Consider the following 18,334-nt stretch of genomic DNA (forward strand, 5'->3'; position numbering starts at 1 on the left):
CATGGGCCTTGCCCACATAGATCCTGTGACATGGGTATATATCTGTGGCAGAACCATCTAATCTAATGCCTCACAGGAGTGCTTGTCTTCCATTAGACACTAAGCACTCAAGGGAGAACACTAAATTACTCGGTTCCATCGGGCACACCCCAGGGGAGAACCCGAAAATCCACATTTTTGCCATCAGGATCACAAATGAGAGAACAAAGCTTACATCATTCTTAACCATTTCATACATCCCTTTTAGCACAACATCAGAGTATAATAGTTATTGTGTAACAGCGGAATGTAATCATATTATCAGAGTTATAAATAATTTAATGTACAGCGGAATTTAAACATGTGATCAGAATTATAGCGAAAATAAACATCTATTAATGATATGATAAAGTATTGATATATAAACTATTACAACAGATTATGAAACTTTCATTTATAAAAACATTTGGTGAGAGTTATAAATAAAAACTACGATCGCGACGTAAAGGAATCCTCGTTGAGCCCACCAGGAGGAATCCACACACAAGGGTCAGCTCTAGCATCAACCTATCACCTGCAACAGGGAGAATAAAACCCTAAGTACTCAATTGTACTCAGCAAGACTTACCCGACAGGAGAAAAGAAAAGACTCCAAGGATATGCAAGGCTATCTGGCTTGTGGGTTGCATTTGCAGGAAGCATTACTAAGCGTGCGTCCTTATATTCGATTTTTATTAATAGCCACATTGGTTAATTAACTAACCATTCTATGTAAGCACCTGTGCTACTTTTAAGCAGGTGGTAAGCAATCAGATTTCCTTTTCCATCTTTCATCTTTCATCTTCAGTTCTTACTACGATGCTAAACCGCAGACAAGCCGTACCGGATAGCCCGGCGATTCACGAATCAATGCCCCCAGCTGGGTACCTCGAAAACACACGCCCCGCTTGTACCCCAGGCACAAGCAGGACCAACCCATCACTCTCCTATCCCGGGTGTCCAGGTCCCCATCCAAACTGGGACTCCAAGCCCCCGTGCCTGAGTCCCGGACTTAGTGCGGTGCAAGAACCTCCTCCACCAAAACAAACCCTAACAGTCGGTCCGGAAAGAGCCGGATCCACGACAAGAGAGCAACAAGTCTTTCAAGCGCCCATACACAAGTGTGTGCTCGGGATAATAAGTCTATGACCTGCCTAGAGTCATATGCAACGATCGGTCCTTAACCGACCAGACAGGGAAAAAATAGTGTAACCAAGCTATGCCCCGTGTCCACGGCGACACAACTCCTTACACTCACCAATACCCAAACCATATCCCTGCCCGGTCACCATTTTCCTTTCCACCATTTTGATATTTTCCAAGTGATAGTAATCCAATAATATATTTCCTATCTCTCGCGAGTGACAGGCAATCACTCGACTTCTACCGGAGTCCTGTAGCATAGCATTCTACACGATCCTGTCATACTAGTAAGACTCATAGGAATAAAGATATATATGCAAGTGGGTTTCATTCAACTTCTTAAACTTAATGCACAAATATAATTTAAACTGCAGAAAAGTAGAGGTTATGCACCGAGGCTTGCCTAGGTAAAATATAACCAAAAGTTAGCATTCCATCTTTGTGATATGATCACCATAGCATCATCTTTCAGCTACTCCAGTTGATACCATCGATCCACCATCGTTCCTATTATGATATGTATTGATGCAAATGCATAGGTGTAAATAATCAACGACAGCCGAAATTCTTAGAAATCCAATCACGCTTCCAAAAATACTATTTCTCCAGCAACTCCCAATGACTCCACAATCCATCGACGTCCCTCCGTTGGCGTCGAACTCGCGGTACTCGGCAAACAGACACAATTAAATATTCACATTCAACTGCGTTCCAAAAATTATGAAACTTTATGGATAGGTGGGGTTCGATTTTAGATGAATTTAAGAAGAAGAATCGATGGAATCGGATTTGGCATTTGGTTGTGCGAGGTGGCCGCAATTTAATCACATAGAAAAAGACTAATGCGTGATTAGGGAGTATTCTTTAGTCTTCACGTGGGTGTTGGCATGGTTCTTTTGCATGTGCTGTTGCTTAGGGCCCACGCGTCATATACACATGCATGGGATGGGAGAGAGAGAAAGCTACGAGCGTTCTTCTTGCCTCATGCGTGAACGCCATGGCCGAGCTCGTGGGGCTTGTGGGCAACTCGGGTTGGAAGGAGAGGTGCAAGGAGAAGGTCACGAGAAAGAGAGGAGAGCGAGGGGATGCTCATGAGCTGCTCACCTCGCCCGACGAGTAAAGGTCAACTCTGACCCGCGTGTAGCTTGCGGACAGAACAGGGAAGGCGAGAGATTGAGCAGAGAGCTAGAGCTATGGAGAGCAAAGGCTCAGCTGCTGGACTATGCAGGCTCGCATTTTATAAACCGCAAAGAGAAGCTGGCAAGGTTGTCCGTCTACCATCATGCGCGTTATGGACTGGAGCCAAAAACTGAGCCGCCGGAGCACAAAAGAAGTCGTAGCTACAGTGTTTTCCATGGTGCCACAGTGATTCCACGCCGCTACAGCGATTCCACGCTGCTACAGTGTTCTGCGCGCTACAGCTTTCTGAGTTGATTCTGCGCGCTACAGCACCCGACGTGTAAGACGGTGAAGTGAACTGTGTTTTGATTTCAGGCGATGGACTAGAGTAGTCTTTCGACGTGTCAACTGGACTAGTTGATTTATGATAGACTTGGACTCGAGTGTGTCTTTGGCGTGCCAACGGGGCTGATCAGCAATAAAGAGTGTATGCGTGCTAATTAAATTAAGAAGGAAGAAGGAGAAGATTATTCATAGACTAGCTCCAGACGAACAAGCAAGGAGATGCGTGCGGGCTCGGTTACTTTTTAAACACGACGGCAGGACGGCCAGACCCAACGTGGCCGGTAGGGCGTGCCGGTTGGCATGGACAAGACCGCAGATGGATGAGGAGACTTTGCAATGCAGAGAATTGCAGGGCCACGATGAGAACGAGACAGTGATCAAAAAGTAATGCCAGGCGAGTACGTTGTATGTCGAAAAAATAAACGAAGCTGTTGCGCTCTCTTTCTCGTCAGTTCGTGCTTAACAAAATAAACCCGTGAGTTTATATATATATATATATATGTATCGTTCTATTTATTAATGGATTTTATTTTATTTATAAAAGTTGATTTTCATGCTTAATCTAACAGGATAAACCGTTCTCTAGAATCGTCGTCGGACATTCCTGAATATTTCTACGCACTGCGTAATTTATCTTGAGCGCTTAATTCGAGTCCGCGAAACTTAGTCACCCAAGATTCGCTTATCGCCTCAAGTACGTTTAGATTAAAAATTCTAAAAACTCGTTACGAAAATTTTTACTTAGGCCTAAAATGTGGTGCTAAATAAAATCGTAACACCGGGGTGTTACAACCAACCCCCCTTAAAAAGAACCTCGCCCCGAGATTCGAAGCAAGAACCAGAAGAGGGAAAACGCGAGTACATTTCATAGATCAGAGATTACCCGAAAGATTACACGACTTCGAATACTAAACCACACAGGGATCTAGGGATACATGGTTAAGAGCAACTGGGTACAACCGAGACCTACTCCAGAAGTCGAGATAGGCGAGGACAATGGAGAAACAATAAGATAATGATTATCCAAAACATGGTATAGCACCAATAAATCCAGAAACAGTCGACTGAGAAGTAAAACATCGTGAATTCTAAGACCAAACTAACCAAGGGAACTTGAACTTCTTCGACGAACTGGATCCTTTCTTCTTCTTAGATCACACCATCACCTTAGACAGGCGAACCTAGCTTTACAACGTCGACTGGATCTCGTAGCTATGCTCCGAATACGGGGGAATGGGGATGAAGAAGAAGAGCAAGAACCAAGGGGATTTTATAGTGGCGAACGGTGGGGAGCAACACACCGGAAGTGGAGATGGAGTGGATGGGATACATAGACGCTTCATGATGTGGAGATAAGGTCGGACATGGTGCGCTTCCTACGTGAGCGGCAGAGGAGGAAATAAAGGAGAGGAGAGGGGGACAGGTCCGCTCGACAAGGCAGGCGTGCGGCGGTCGTGTCACCAAAAGAAGAAAGAAGGAGAGGGAAGGGGAAATGAGGGGGGGTCCGGTACGGGGAACGATGGTGCGGGGTAGAGAGCTGACCGGACGCCAGGAAAGGAAAAGTGCACAGTGCACAAGGACGGCGAGCACTGCACGATGCCGCAGCCATGCGAAAATGGGGTGCTATAGATCCCGACACAGGCGGCGTTTGCAGGGCACGCAGCGAAATGACCCGGCATGCGAAGCATGGTCAACTAAAAATAGGGTTGGAACATGACGGCCACTCAGGCTTTTCTATTACTCCCGGCTCCCCAAGGTTAACCTTCCTTACTACTCTTCCTTTTCTTTCCTTTACTCGACCACATCCGTCTTTCATGTAGACTGAGACCATGTCATACTTTCTTTCTCCAAACCATCTCTTGTTTACCTTGAGAGAACACTTCTGCATCAACCCGTTGTGGAATTCCCGTGTGAACACCTGAACATTTCCATGGAGAAAATTTTTAAAACAAAATGGTACGGCGGTGTAACTCGGCAAAGGTACTTGGCCAAAAACCTCGATACCAGCGCGTGCCGAGCAGCGTCACATGTGGCAGCTGTTCCACAGGGAGCCCTCAGTTTCGTCGCGGCACCATAAGCTTTTAACCAGTCAACTATTACCAACTTACACACCATGAAGGTGGTGGGGTCATATACCACAGAGTAAGGGGTATCGCAAGGGAAAAATTCAACAACACAGGTTTCCCTCCACAACAAGGGACAAGGAATTCAAATCCAACGACGGATTTGTTTTTAAAAAGATTCAAGTGTTCTGTTGGGACATCCACAATTAGCCGATACAGTGTCCTATATTATCCAATCACGGCTGATCTGCTGGTATCTGAGTGGCAACTTCTCTTGTAACTCACTTAACATCGCCCTTGAAAACTTAGAGCACGTCTAACAGGACTTTAAGGTAAATGAACATAATAAACACAGCGAAATAATTAAAATGCATGTTCCAACGACCTTATACGGGTACAACGTACATGCATTCAGGCTCACATTCACGGCATAGCATTCACCTACGGTCGGACGATCTCAACAACTATGGACGAACAACAACGGCAAGAATACAATACCGGAGGACAGCGACGAAAAGTACTACTACTATGGTTACAACATCCCAAGGCAACTAATCTACATCTTCTCGTGGCAGTGACTGACTGATAGGAACCAAGGGTTCTGCTTCTAACACTTCCGAAGGTGGAGGTGTTGGCGGTGCTGCATCATCGGTTCTTCTTCTCTCTGGTGGGTGGATAGGGATCCCTTCCAAGATTGGGGCATCCTGCCCTTCAGTAGACAACATCCTCCGCTCGGTCCTGGTGACAAGATAGGCCACCCGTAGCTGATGGACATGACGATCTTCAGCCCCCTTTAGAGCTTCCTCCATGGCAGCCTCTCGGCTCTCAGCAGCTGCAGCGCTGGCATGCGCTTCGGCAAGCTGCACCTAGAGCATCCTGTTGAAGATCTCGGCTTCCTCGGCACGCTGAAGGCACGCCCTTAGCTCCAAGGCTTGCCGGTCATACTGCTCATCCAAAGCAAGTAGGTACGTGGTCAAGGACACCATGGTTGGACTGTCTTCTTGCGCATCCCGCCCTTGTAAAGCCTCCAAGCGAGCCCTCCATGCCCGCCGATTCCTGTCCAAAGGTGGAAAGAACCGCATAGGGGTACGGGCAATGGGCTCTTCATAGATCTGGCAGAGGTACCGCAAGGCTTTACGGGCCACAACCTGATAGGTGTCGACGAAGCTACACCCGGTTGCGGTCACACTCCAGGCTTTAGTGACGTCGAGGAACTCTTCACTCTTCCCAATGTAGACGGTAACCTCACACCGCTCGGTGCCATGCTCCTCATACTCACAGCCCTCATACTCGGGATGATCTTTGACTCTGAGCTTTTGCAGGGTGGTATGCAGGATTTTGGGAAAACCCTCAACGTTCAAGCAGTAACTACTAACCTAGGCTCCTGCCATTTCTAGCGGTGGTCGTGAGGAAGGCTGAGCGAAGCTTGCTCAAAGGAAAACCTAAGCGAGCTAAAGTGCGCCGAGTGGTGATACCAAGGCTAACATAGGCTCTGCTTATAAAGGCGGAGCGCTTAGTGGTCCTGGCGTGGTTCACCAGGGTTCCCATGCGAGATCACTACGACGAATTGACCAAATTCCACGTGTTCGAGGCGAGCGACGTGCGATGCCATTACTGACTAGTACGACTGCAGGGCAAGGGTCTGACAAGAGCACATAAAAAGGGGTACGGGGAGACATGGGTCATGACAGGTGTGAAACCACGGGTGAACACAGAACACAAAGCCACAGTGCAGACCTAACTATGGAACAGGAACGAGTCAGTCGTGACACCTATGGAGGGTGTATCTACAAGCAATACGAGCGCTACAATGCAGAAACAGGATATGCATGAATGCACGTCCTATACGTCCTTCCATTGTTGCCAGCACATAGGGCAACCGTTCTCATATTTTTGGCACAACGTTCTCTCCCTTTAGCTAGTCGATACTATCGAACTATGCTCGAGTCAATGTACCTACAGAAAACTTGATTAAGCCTATCTAAGTCAGCAGAGTGCCATCTATCCTGGATACATAACCATAGTAATAGGGCTACTTATATAACTTCGCATGTAAACGTCCTAACTTTTTGCAAAAACAGGTTGTCAAATTTTAGCTTAGAAAAGGATTTGAAAGTTTTATTTCCTCATTTATGCTCTGATACCACATGTGGCAGAACCGTCTAATCTAATGCCTCATAGGAGTGCTTGTCTTCCATTAGACACTAAGCACTCAAGGGAGAACACTAAATTACTCGGTTCCGTCGGGCACACCCCAGGGGAGAACCCAAAAATCCACATTTTTGCCATCAGGGTCACAAATGAGAGAACAAAGCTTACATCATTCTTAACCATTTCATACATCCCTTTTAGCACAACATCAGAGTATAATAGTTATTGTGTAACAGCGGAATGTAATCATATTATCAGAGTTATAAATAATTTAATGTACAGCAGAATTTAAACATGTGATCAGAATTATAGCGGAAATAAACATCTATTAATGATATGATAAAGTATTGATATATAAACTATTACAACAGATTATGAAACTTTCATTTATAAAAACATTTGGTGAGAGTTATAAATAAAAACTATGATCGCGACGTAAAGGAATCCTCGTTGAGCCCACCAGGAGGAATCCACACACAAGGGTCAGCTCTAGCATCAACCTATCACCTGCAACAGGGGGAATAAAACCCTAAGTACTCAATTGTACTCAGCAAGACTTACCCGATAGGAGAAAAGAAAAGACTCCAAGGATATGCAAGGCTATCTAGCTTGTGGGTTGCATTTGCAGGAAGCATTACTAAGCGTGCGTCCTTATATTCGATTTTTACTAATAGCCGCATTGGTTCATTAACTAACCATTCTATGTAAGCACCTGTGCTACTTTTAAGCAGGTGGTAAGCAATCAGATTTCCTTTTCCATCTTTCATCTTTCATCTTCAGTTCTTACTACGATGCTAAACCGTAGACAAGCCGTACCAGATAGCCCGACGATTCGTGAATCAATGCCCCCAGCTGGGTACCCCGAAAACACACGTCCCGCTTGTACCCTAGGCACAAGCAGGACCAACCCATCACTCTCCTATCCTGGGTGTCTAGGTCCCCGTCCAAACTGGGACTCCAAGCCCCCGCGCCTGAGTCCCGGACTTAGTGCGGTGCAAGGACCTCCTCCACCAAAACAAACCCTAACAGTCGGTCCGGAAAGAGCCGGATCCGCGACAAGAGAGCAACAAGTCTTTCAAGCGCCCATACACAAGTGTGTGCTCGGGATAATAAGTCCATGACCTGCCTAGAGTCATATGCAACGATCGGTCCTTAACCGACCAGACAGGGAAAAAATAGTGTAACCAAGCTATGCCCCGTGTCCACGGCGACACAACTCCTTACACTCACCAATACCCAAACCATATCCCTGCCCGGTCACCATTTTCCTTTCCACCATTTTGATATTTTCCAAGTGATAGTAATCTAATAATATATTTCCTATCTCTCGCGAGTGACAGGCAATCACTCGACTTCTACCGGAGTCCTATAGCATAGCATTCTACACGATCCTGTCATACTAGTAAGACTCATAGGAATAAAGATATATATGCAAGTGGGTTTCATTCAACTCCTTAAACTTAATGCACAAATATAATTTAAACTGCAGAAAAGTAGAGGTTATGCACCGTGGCTTGTCTGGGTAAAATATAACCAAAAGTTAGCATTCCATCTTCGTGATATGATCACCATAGCATCATCTTTCAGCTACTCTAGTTGATACCATCGATCCACCATCGTTCCTATTATGATATGTATTGATGCAAATGCATAGGTGTAAATAATCAACGACAGCCGAAATTCTTAGAAATCCAATCACGCTTCCAAAAATACCATTTCTCCAGCAACTCCCGATGACTCCACAATCCATCGACGTCCCACCATTGGCGTCGAACTCGCAGTACTCGGCAAACAGACACAATTAAATATTCACATTCAACTGCGTTCCAAAAATTATGAAATTTTATGGATAGGTGGGGTTCGATTTTAGATGAATTTAAGAAGAAGAATCGATGGAATCGGATTTGGCATTTGGTTGTGCGAGGTGGCCGCAATTTAATCACACAGAAAAAGACTAATGCGTGATTAGGGAATATTCTTTGGTCTTCACGTGGGTGTTGGCATGGTTCTTTTGCATGTGCTGTTGCTTAGGGCCCACGCGTCATATACACATGCATGGGATGGGAGAAAGAGAAAGCTACGAGCGTTCTTCTTGCCTCATGCGTGAACGCCATGGCCGAGCTCATGGGGCTTGTGGGCAACTCGGGTTGGAAGAAGAGGTGCAAGGAGAAGGTCACGGGAAAGAGAGGAGAGCGAGGGGATGCTCATGAGCTGCTCACCTCGCCCGACGAGTAAAGGTCAACTCTGACCCGCGTGTAGCTTGCGGACAGAACAGGGAAGGCGAGAGATTGAGCAGAGAGCTGGAGCTATGGAGAGCGGAGGCTCAGCTACTGGACTGTGCGGGCTCGCATTTTATAGACCGTGAAGAGAAGCTGGCAAGCTTGTCCGCCTACCATCATGCGCGTTATGGACTGGAGCCAAAAACTGAGCCGCCTGAGCACAAAAGAAGTTGTTGCTACAGTGTTTTCCATGTCGCCACAGTGATTCCACGCCGCTACAGTGATTCCACGCTGCTACAGTGGTTCTGTGCGCTGCAGCTTTCTGAGTTGATTCTGCGCGCTACAGCTTTCTGAGTTGATTCTGCGCGCTACAGCACCCGACGTGTAAGACGGTGCAAGTGAACCGTGTTTTGATTTCAGGCGATGGACTAGAGTAGTCTTTCGACGTGTCAACTGGACTAGTTGATTTACGATAGACTTGGACTCGAGTGTGTCTTTGGCGTGCCAACGGGGCTGATCAGCAATAAAGAGTGTATGCGTGCTAATTAAATTAAGAAGGAAGAAGGAGAAGATTATTTGTAGACTAGCTCAAGACGAACAAGCAAGGAGACGCGTACGGGCTCGGTTACTTTTTAAACACGACGGCAGGACGGCCAGACCCAACGTGGCCGGCAGGGCGTGCCGGTTGGCATGGACAAGACCGCGGATGGATGAGGAGACTTTGCAATGCAGAGAATTGCAGGGCCACGATGAGAACGAGACAGTGATCAAAAAGTAATGCCAGGCGAGTACGTTGCATGTTGGAAAAATAAACGAAGCTGCTGCGCTCTCTTTCTCGTCAGTTCGTGCTTAACAAAATAAACCCGTGAGTTTATATATATATATATATATATATCGTTCTATTTATTAATGGATTTTATTTTATTTATAAAAGTTGATTTTCATGCTTAATCTAACAGGATAAACCGTTCTCTAGAATCGTCGTCGGACATTCCTGAATATTTCTACGCACTGCGTAATTTATCTTGAGTGCTTAATTCGAGTCCGCGAAACTAAGTCACCCAAGATTCGCTTATCGCCTCAAGTACGTTTAGATTAAAAATTCTGAAAACTCGTTACGAAAATTTTTACTTAGGCCTAAAATGTGGTGCTAAATAAAATCGTAACACCGGGGTGTTACGATATCGGGTCGTCTGGTCCTTGTGCTCCGCCAAGCCCCATCTGGTCGGAGTCTCTTCCTCGTGCACGCCCGCTTGAGTACTCGCGTCCGGAGTTCCTACCGGCAGATAGGTAGTGACACAAATGCATGGCCTGCTGAACACATGAATGGCACAAGAACAAATATACATTATATGGTTACCATGTTATTATTATATTATATATACATGGGCAGGTGAAGCGCGCACACCTACTTAGTCTTTTTTTATAAGCATCTGCTATGTTTCGTAGTCAATTAGGGACTTCCAAAATTATTTTTTCCATCATTAGGAATTTGGCAGGCAAACTTTGCCTAACCTACACACAATAGAAGCTTATTAGTGTCCAGAAATAGGGGGCATGGAAAGGGTCACAAGCATGCAGCCACACCCAAACTACTATTAGGATTTACTTAGATCATATTATTATTTAAAATAAATCATATTTCCCCGTAGCAATCATGTGTGGGTACGCGTGAAAATTTTGGCCTTAATTTGAGTCAGGTCAAAAGTGCTAATATTTGCTTAGTTCTTACTTCTTACAGGTCACTGTTTTAACATGCTGCGTTTAGGGTGATCCGATCCCACTACGGCAATTAGATTGTGTAGTCAACTTTGGCTCTAGAATGAGGAGCAGGCTAAGCATAGGGTTTGAATCTTCGGGCTTGTGCTCCTATGTATATTTGTCATCTTATTGCACATATTTTAACAGTTGAGAAATACATACTAAGAGAATGCTCTAGAGTAAGTTGTGTCGTTCCTATGTTTCTTTACTAAGAACGAGATCTAACTCTTTACCATGTTCTGCGTTGATCTCACAATATTTCATCTCTGACCACACAATACCCCAAAAAATGAATATAAAACTATTGCATTCGTCTATTTAGGGTCTGTCTGATGAGTCAGGGCTAATTATAAGTTGAGCTAAAAATTAGCTCAAATTAACTAAGGTTTGCTAGTTAGGACCTGTTTGGCAAGAACTAATTACTAGCTAGCTAAAGTTTAGCTAAAATTAGCTATAGTGCATCTAAAGAAGAAGGCTAATAAATAGACTAATTTTTAGCCAAGTCTCTAATTAATTGTTAGCCAACTAGCTAGCCAAACTCAGCTAATTTAAGTTAATTCTTAGTCCAACTAGTAACTAGACCTAACTCATTCAAACAGACCCTTAGTTGGCTAACAACTAGTGACAGCTTGATTAAACAATTAGCCCACCTATTAGCTCTCCTGTTTGAATGTACTATGACTAATTTTAGCTAATTTTAATTCGGCTAGCAATTAGCTCTTGTACCAAAGAGGCCCTTAGTTTCGTTACTATGCATTTGTCAACCAAAAATGACGCCTAATAAGCTTTTGTACTGAGTAGTAGTAGAGAAGAGATAGAGAGAGAGGGTTAGAAGCAAAGATAGAGAAGAGGTAGGGATAGAGAAGAGAGAAAGAGAGAGAAGGTAGACAGATCGAGAAAAGATGGAAACACAACAATTGCATCGTTCTGTCAGTATTGGCATTTCTTGAGTGTATGCACGTACAGTTTAATTTGGTTTGCAAGTGCCCCTTGTGCTCCATAAGGGCAAGCTGCATTTGTTTAATTTCTCATCTATCCCCACTCGAGCAGGCCGATATTTGTCATAAGATCTAATTTCGAAGCTTACATATTCCCTGGGGAGTAATTAGTAACGAAAAGAAATGATAAATGTGCGACTGATAAATTAGCTTCCCACATATGTCCAATAATTAAAGCCTTGTTTGGATCCTATAGATAGGCAGTTCTCTGCTACTCCCTCCATTCCAAATTGTACGTAAGCCACTTTGATTTTTTTATATCTATTTTGTTATGTATTTAGATATAACATATGTCCATATACATAGCAAAATGAACGTACCAAAAAAAGTCAAAGCGACTTATAATTTAAAATGGAGGGAATAATAATTATCTCTTTTGGATCCAATCAGGCACAGATGATAGACTAGCTGATTGTTAGCTAGACCTTTAGAAAACAGCTATTCAACTAGCTAGACCAAATCAGATAATGAGGTATTAGCTAGCTAACTATTATCAGATAACGAATCTAATAAACAGGGCCTAAATGTTGAAACAAATTAGAAGTCAACACCGCAAACTTTTGCAACCACAAGCGACACCTGTTAATTTGCAGAAAAAGCAAAGTGGATCTATCGGATCGGAGCTGTGTATACGCGCCAATACGTGTATTCAACGTCACTCTTATAGACTGGCATTGCTGCATCTCTCTGGATCACACATGCGGCTAGCCTGCGGGCTGCGGCTAAACCATGAACGACACAAGCATGCCGGTAGTAGGAAGGAATCTCCTCGGCGTGGTGGTGCCTATGCTTCTCTGCTTCTCCTTGGGTTTTGTCGTGAGCATCACCTGCAACGCCAAGTTCCCAAATTTCTACCTCCCTTTCGTGCCGCCATTGCCCTCTGCGAGGATGTGGTCACCATCACCACCTCCATTGGTGCCGCCGCCTGTGCCATCGTCACCGCCACCACCGGCCCTACAACCTCCGCCTCCTCCATCGCCACCTCCATCTACACCTTCAACGACATCAGTACAAAGCCCTAAGGTGGAACTGATGATTGGCTCTCTTAGCAGTGTCAAGAGCAACAACATGACCGACGAGGAGCTGCTCTGGTGGGCGTCCATGTCGCCCAAGGTCCGCGCCACGCCGTACCACCGCGTGCCAAAGGTTGCCTTCTTGTTCCTGGCAAGGGGTGACCTGCCGCTGCGGCCATTGTGGGAGAAGTTCTTCCAGGGGCACGACGGCCTCTACTCCATCTACGTGCACGCGGATCCGTCCTACACCGGCTCGCCGCCGGAGGACTCCGTGTTCTACGATCGCATGATCCGAAGCCAGGTATGTAAAATGTAATAATCACATATAGATACTAGAAACGTATGTAAAAGGTTGCAGCACTGCCACTGACAAAGTAAAGAATTTGGCCACTGCAGAATACGTCCTGGGGAGACGTGACCCTGGTGGACGCCGCGCGCCGGCTGGTGGCGAACGCTCTGCTGGACCTCGGCAACCAGCGGTTCGCGCTGCTCTCGGAGTCGTGCATCCCCCTCTACAACTTCACCACCGTGTACGCGCTGCTCACCGGCTCCAACACCAGCTTCGTGGACAGCTTCGTCAACCACGACAGCGAGGTGCGGTACGACCCTTTCTTCGGCCAGCGCGCCGCCGGCGGCAACATCACGCTCGCGCAGTGGCGCAAGGGCGCGCAGTGGTTCGAGATGGACCGGGCGCTCGCGGTCGAGCTCGTTTCCGAGGACACCTACTTCCCGGCGTTCCGCGAGTACTGCGCGCGCAACAGGTACTGCTTCGCGGAAGAGCACTACCTGCCGACGCTGCTGAGCGTGCTCGGGTGGACGCGCAACGCCAACCGGACGCTCACGTACGCGGACTGGAGGGGAGGCGGCTCTCACCCGCGCACGCACGGGGCAGGGGACGCCACGGAGGCGCTGATCAGGGAGATCAGAGCGAGCGCCGCCGGCGGCGGCTTCGGCCCAGGCGGCGAAAACAACTGCACCGCCTACAATGACGGAGGGAGCGGCGTCTGCTACGTGTTCGCGCGCAAGTTCGCGCCGGACACGCTCGAGCCGCTGCTCCGCTTGGCACCAATGGTTATGGGGTTTGGGTGATAGGTTTCATTTTCAATACTACTACATACTTGTTACATACCGGTGTCTGTATAAATTCAGTGCTCTCACTAGCATTTTAGCCAGCAACCTGTATGTCTTTATTGTAATTTGCTCTGCGTTTGCATCATTACCCGCAGAGATCAGATCCTCCATAGTGCTTTGGTTGTTCTAACTTGCATGACTTTAAGCCAACCTTTTTTTCGCGAACATACGCATGAGCGCAAGAGTGTTTCATTAAGAGGAATGGAATGTTACAAACACAGCTACACCACAGCTGAAATCCATGAGTAGCCCAGTATTGCAAGGTGCAAACCGGAGCATACCATAGACCAGCACCGAATATTTCAATGTTACCTTGTACTGAGCTTGAGTAACACTTTGGTGTTTGTAAGTTTAGACTGTTACTTTCAGTTTCCAATGTTAGTGCTAGCTCCTCCATAGTCCATGCTTCCTTTTGCGAATTTACATTTAGAAAACAGGTGCCTCTTTCAGCAGATCTGAAACACATGGGAGAACGAGTACCAATATCCAGTCCACCATTTTGCTAATTAGCTTCTTCATTGGTAGACTATTATGCAGCCTGTTCGGGAGGCCGTATCGTATCGTGGATTATTTACTGCTGGCTGGTTTGGTGTGAGAGAAAAACACTGTTCCCGGCTGGAAATTTACGATCGTTTACGAGCAAGCGAACAGTGATGCCTGAACTTGTGGTCGCACGGTCAATTTCAGAGATCTGCGCATATATACCTTATATAGTGATTTTGGTAGCGAAACTTGCTTGTTTGAATTCTTTACTGCGATCATAGATTTATCCTGCTTATGCACATAACCCACGTACGCATCCCTACCTTGCAGATCCAAGTGGAAACTCTTTCAAATTTACAATTCGTTTGGCTCGTAGGAGTGTATGCAATGCATCTGAAATTCTGAATGCTATAGCCGTTTGCCCGCGGACCACATATATAGATGTAAATGTATCGAGCAGACAAGGGCAAAAATCTATCTATATTTGTAGTATATATATACTCGTCATGGGAAGAGTTTTTCTTCTACTATAATACAAGTAATCAAGGTCCCAAGTTCTTTTTTTTTCGAGATCGTGCTTTAGCACGTTTTTCATTAAGCAGAATAAAGGGGGTTTTGTCATAGTCAGTCTCAAGTTTCGGTAATCCAAAGATTACACAAACCCACACCTTTTACCCTCACCAAACTCGCACGTGGTTGTAATTACACAATAAACATGACTACTGAGCGACAGTGGTGTTGGCAGCGAAGGGGCTAGTTGGCCACCTCGTCCAACCCGACCATATCCAAGCGAACTCCCCACCAAAAAGAAGTTGCAGCGCCTCCTGGGTAGAGTCTGACAGCAGCGCCCTGAAGGTAGCCTTGTACTTGTGCACCGTCTCGGAGTCGACATTGGGCGATGGTGCCACCATTCCCAGTTTCTGCATGAGAACACACTGAGCCTGCTTGGTGGAGTCTGCCTCGCGTGGCTTGGCAGCAATGCGGTCACTGCGCCGCAGCGACGTAACGGGGGCTAGCGTTCGAGGCCTGTGCAACCTCGGTGACCTGCGGATGAGGGGTGTCTACAAAGGAAGGCAGAGCTGCTCCTCCAAACTCTCCTGAATCAACATCGTGGCCGGTGCGTGAGGCACTCCGCCATCAACAGTCAGCATGGCTGAACCGCCTCCGTTTGCATCTTCCCGGTTGCTGGGGGAGTCGACCTGGACCGGGGGTGGGAATCCCCCAGCCTGCTCTGTCTCCAGGAGTGATGGCCTTGGTGAGGTTTGGCCCAAACCACACTCGTCCGGGCCTGAAAGGCACAGGTCCACCGCCAGGGCCACCTCCGACACGCCCTGGCTCATGAGACCTGCCTCCACCTCAACCAGCATGGGATCAAAGTCCCAAAGCTGAACCGTTTATATCTACATTTTGCCTCCCTGCATATCAACGCAACAGTGGTCGTCCTGCAGGCACTCACGTGCAACGGGGCCTCCGAGCCAAGCACAGGTCCTGGGCACTCCCACAGACACATGGAACTTCGAGGAAAGGTGCGCCAGGAACTCCTCCAGTATGGTGGCTGGCTAGTTTTCGCCAACAAGTGCAACAAGAACAAGGGGGAGGTCCGCACCAGAAGCAGTGAGGTCCACGTTCCTCTGGACGACGAAGACCTCGACCTTGGGCCGGTTATTAATGTCACCCAGAGGTGGGGATACCAGCAGGCTGCTGTTGTGGTGTTGCTGCGGCGACGATGACGATGCGGTCGGCCGCTTCACACAAGGCGAAGACATTGTCGGCGTCTGGCCTTGCATGGCACGACATTCTGGCGACGAGCTGGGACACCTCGAACCAGCGGAGCGACATCCCTTAGAGGCACTCCGGCTAGGGCAACGTGCCAGCAAGGACGAAGGCTCACACGCCGACGACTGCACTCGCGTGCACGCTCTGGCCCGATGGCCAGTACCCCGGCAGCAGAAGCAGTGGGACGGAGAGCGACATTGAGCGGCGATGTGGTCATGCGCGAGGCAGTTGAAGCAGAGACCCATAAGCTCCAGCGGGATGGGGCGGTGGCGTTTGGGTGCCGCCTTCCCCGGACCGCGCCGGTGGCAACGACTCTCGACAGTCTGGAAAACATCGGCGTCGACGTCGGGCCCTCGATGGGGCTGCCGAGATGCTCCAGGCACCGACACCCTACGCCGTGGGCCGAGGCGCTGATGCACTGGGACCCTTGCCGTGTTAGCAGCAGAGGGGCTAGGAAGCGGACGAATTAGGAGCAAGGCAGGAAGAACAGCAATAGGCGAGGAACTGATGAGTTCTTAGTAGGGAACAAGTTTGTTACAAGGTTCTTTCATAACCCCTTCAGCAAGAAGCTGGTCGATACATATAGAACTCAACTCGGCTACGCTACCGTCTTCTTCACTTGCTCTGCCACGTCGGGCCGAAGTAGCGCGGGTTCTGCTTCATGGGCCTCCTGGCACGCGCGTTCTCCTGTAGTCCATTTGGCAATAGCCCATCTGCCGGTTCAGCGTCAGGCAAAGTTGTAGTGGTGCTTGGTGCGGGTTCATCTTCATCGTCAGCCGCAGAGTCGCTGACATTCCCCCTCCCTTGCGCGCCTGGTTGTTGCCAAATACCGGTGTGAGAAAACTGTTGGCGCAAGTACTCCAAATCTTCCCAAGTTGCCAAAGAAGCAGGTAAGTTAGACCACTGAACGAGCCCCTGCTGGACAAGGCGCTTACCCTTGGTGACCTAACGCCGTTGCAAGATATGAGCAGGCACACTCCAGAGTACCAAAGATGGAGGTAGAGTAGGAGTAACCGTGTGGCGAGCGTGAAATTTTCGTATTTTGGTCTCTTTTGAAAACAATTTTTAGAAAAATACCAACGCCAAAACATTTTCTGAAAATAGACCATTATTAGGCGTCTTAGCACATGACGCCGAGATATGAGGCTCGGCGTCGTGTCACTCAACGCCGAGGTACTGCCACGTCACGGAAGACCGGGGTCGTCGTCGACACGTTGGCGCGTGGGTCCGAGACGTCGGCGTCGTGTCAGCCGATGCCAAGTACCCAACCTCGGCGCGGTTGGACTGAGCGCCGAGCTCTGGCCCCATCCGGAGCGCGGCCCAGGTGACCCAACAAAGCACGGTGGCCCAGCAGCTCGGCGTTGGGTCACTTAACGCCGAGCCTCCAGACCTCGGCGTGACCCGACTCAACGCCGAGGTCTGGACCCTTTAAGCCGAGGCCCCCTTCTTCTTCTTCCCTCCCCTCCTCCATTCCCCCATGGCTCCCAAATCCCCCACGGCCCCCATGAAACTCTAACCTCCAAAATCAACCCCCGGTGCCCAGATCTTGTCTCCCGAAGCTTCCTCGAGGTAATGGTCCCTCCTCTCCTCCATTCTATCCGCGTAGATGTGCTTACATTGTCCCTAATCATGTGGAATCATGGTTGTTTGGTGATTTGGTATATTTGTGTTTTCATTTGCAAAATGTATGGCTAAGGATGATTGAGTGCATTGTTGTTTAATTGTTTTATGTGATGAACATGTTAGGTTAGTTTGGTTTCTAGTTATTTTGGCCATTAGGGTTATTTGTTTATTGTAGGTGTCATTAGGGTTAGTTATTTGTTGGTCATTAGGGTTACTATGTATTTTATTTATTTGTTGGTCATTACATTTCAATTTGTTATGACCAAGGCGTTTTGCCAAGGTACTCCTCTTTCCCCTCTTTCAATTCATTCATTTAGATTTGTTTGTTTTTGAACTTGGCATTATAGGTTTGGTTCATGTTCATGTCATTCGTGCAATGTATGGTGGTTCAAATGATTGAATGACCCAAATGTATGGTTGTTGGTGTTGTTGTTGTATATGTTATGGTTTATAATCATTGAGTTAAATTTTGTGTTTGTTGGGATTCAAAT

The 18,334-nt window shown here is 47.3% G+C and overlaps 2 protein-coding genes across 2 annotated transcripts in view; both read left to right on the top strand.

Moving 5' to 3' along the window:
- LOC136529020 (alpha-terpineol synthase, chloroplastic-like) overlaps positions 1 to 10,879 on the top strand; it is a 59,091-nt gene extending 48,212 nt beyond the window's left edge. Inside the window, exon 9 of the mRNA XM_066522044.1 lies at positions 10,800 to 10,879. The gene's annotated coding sequence lies outside the window, so the exon portion shown is untranslated. The remainder of the gene's footprint in view (positions 1 to 10,799) is intronic.
- A 1,667-nt stretch (positions 10,880 to 12,546) lies between these two features.
- On the top strand, positions 12,547 to 13,957 carry LOC136525756 (glycosyltransferase BC10-like). Its single transcript, XM_066518634.1, has 2 exons — positions 12,547 to 13,131; positions 13,227 to 13,957. The coding sequence occupies exons 1-2, from the start codon at positions 12,547 to 12,549 to the stop codon at positions 13,917 to 13,919; spliced, it is 1,278 nt and encodes a 425-aa protein (XP_066374731.1). The 3' UTR covers positions 13,920 to 13,957.
- The last annotated feature ends 4,377 nt before the right edge of the window (positions 13,958 to 18,334 follow it).

The sequence above is a fragment of the Miscanthus floridulus genome, chromosome 19 (assembly GCF_019320115.1).
Source record: "Miscanthus floridulus cultivar M001 chromosome 19, ASM1932011v1, whole genome shotgun sequence".
Classification (NCBI taxonomy): Eukaryota; Viridiplantae; Streptophyta; class Magnoliopsida; order Poales; family Poaceae; genus Miscanthus; species Miscanthus floridulus.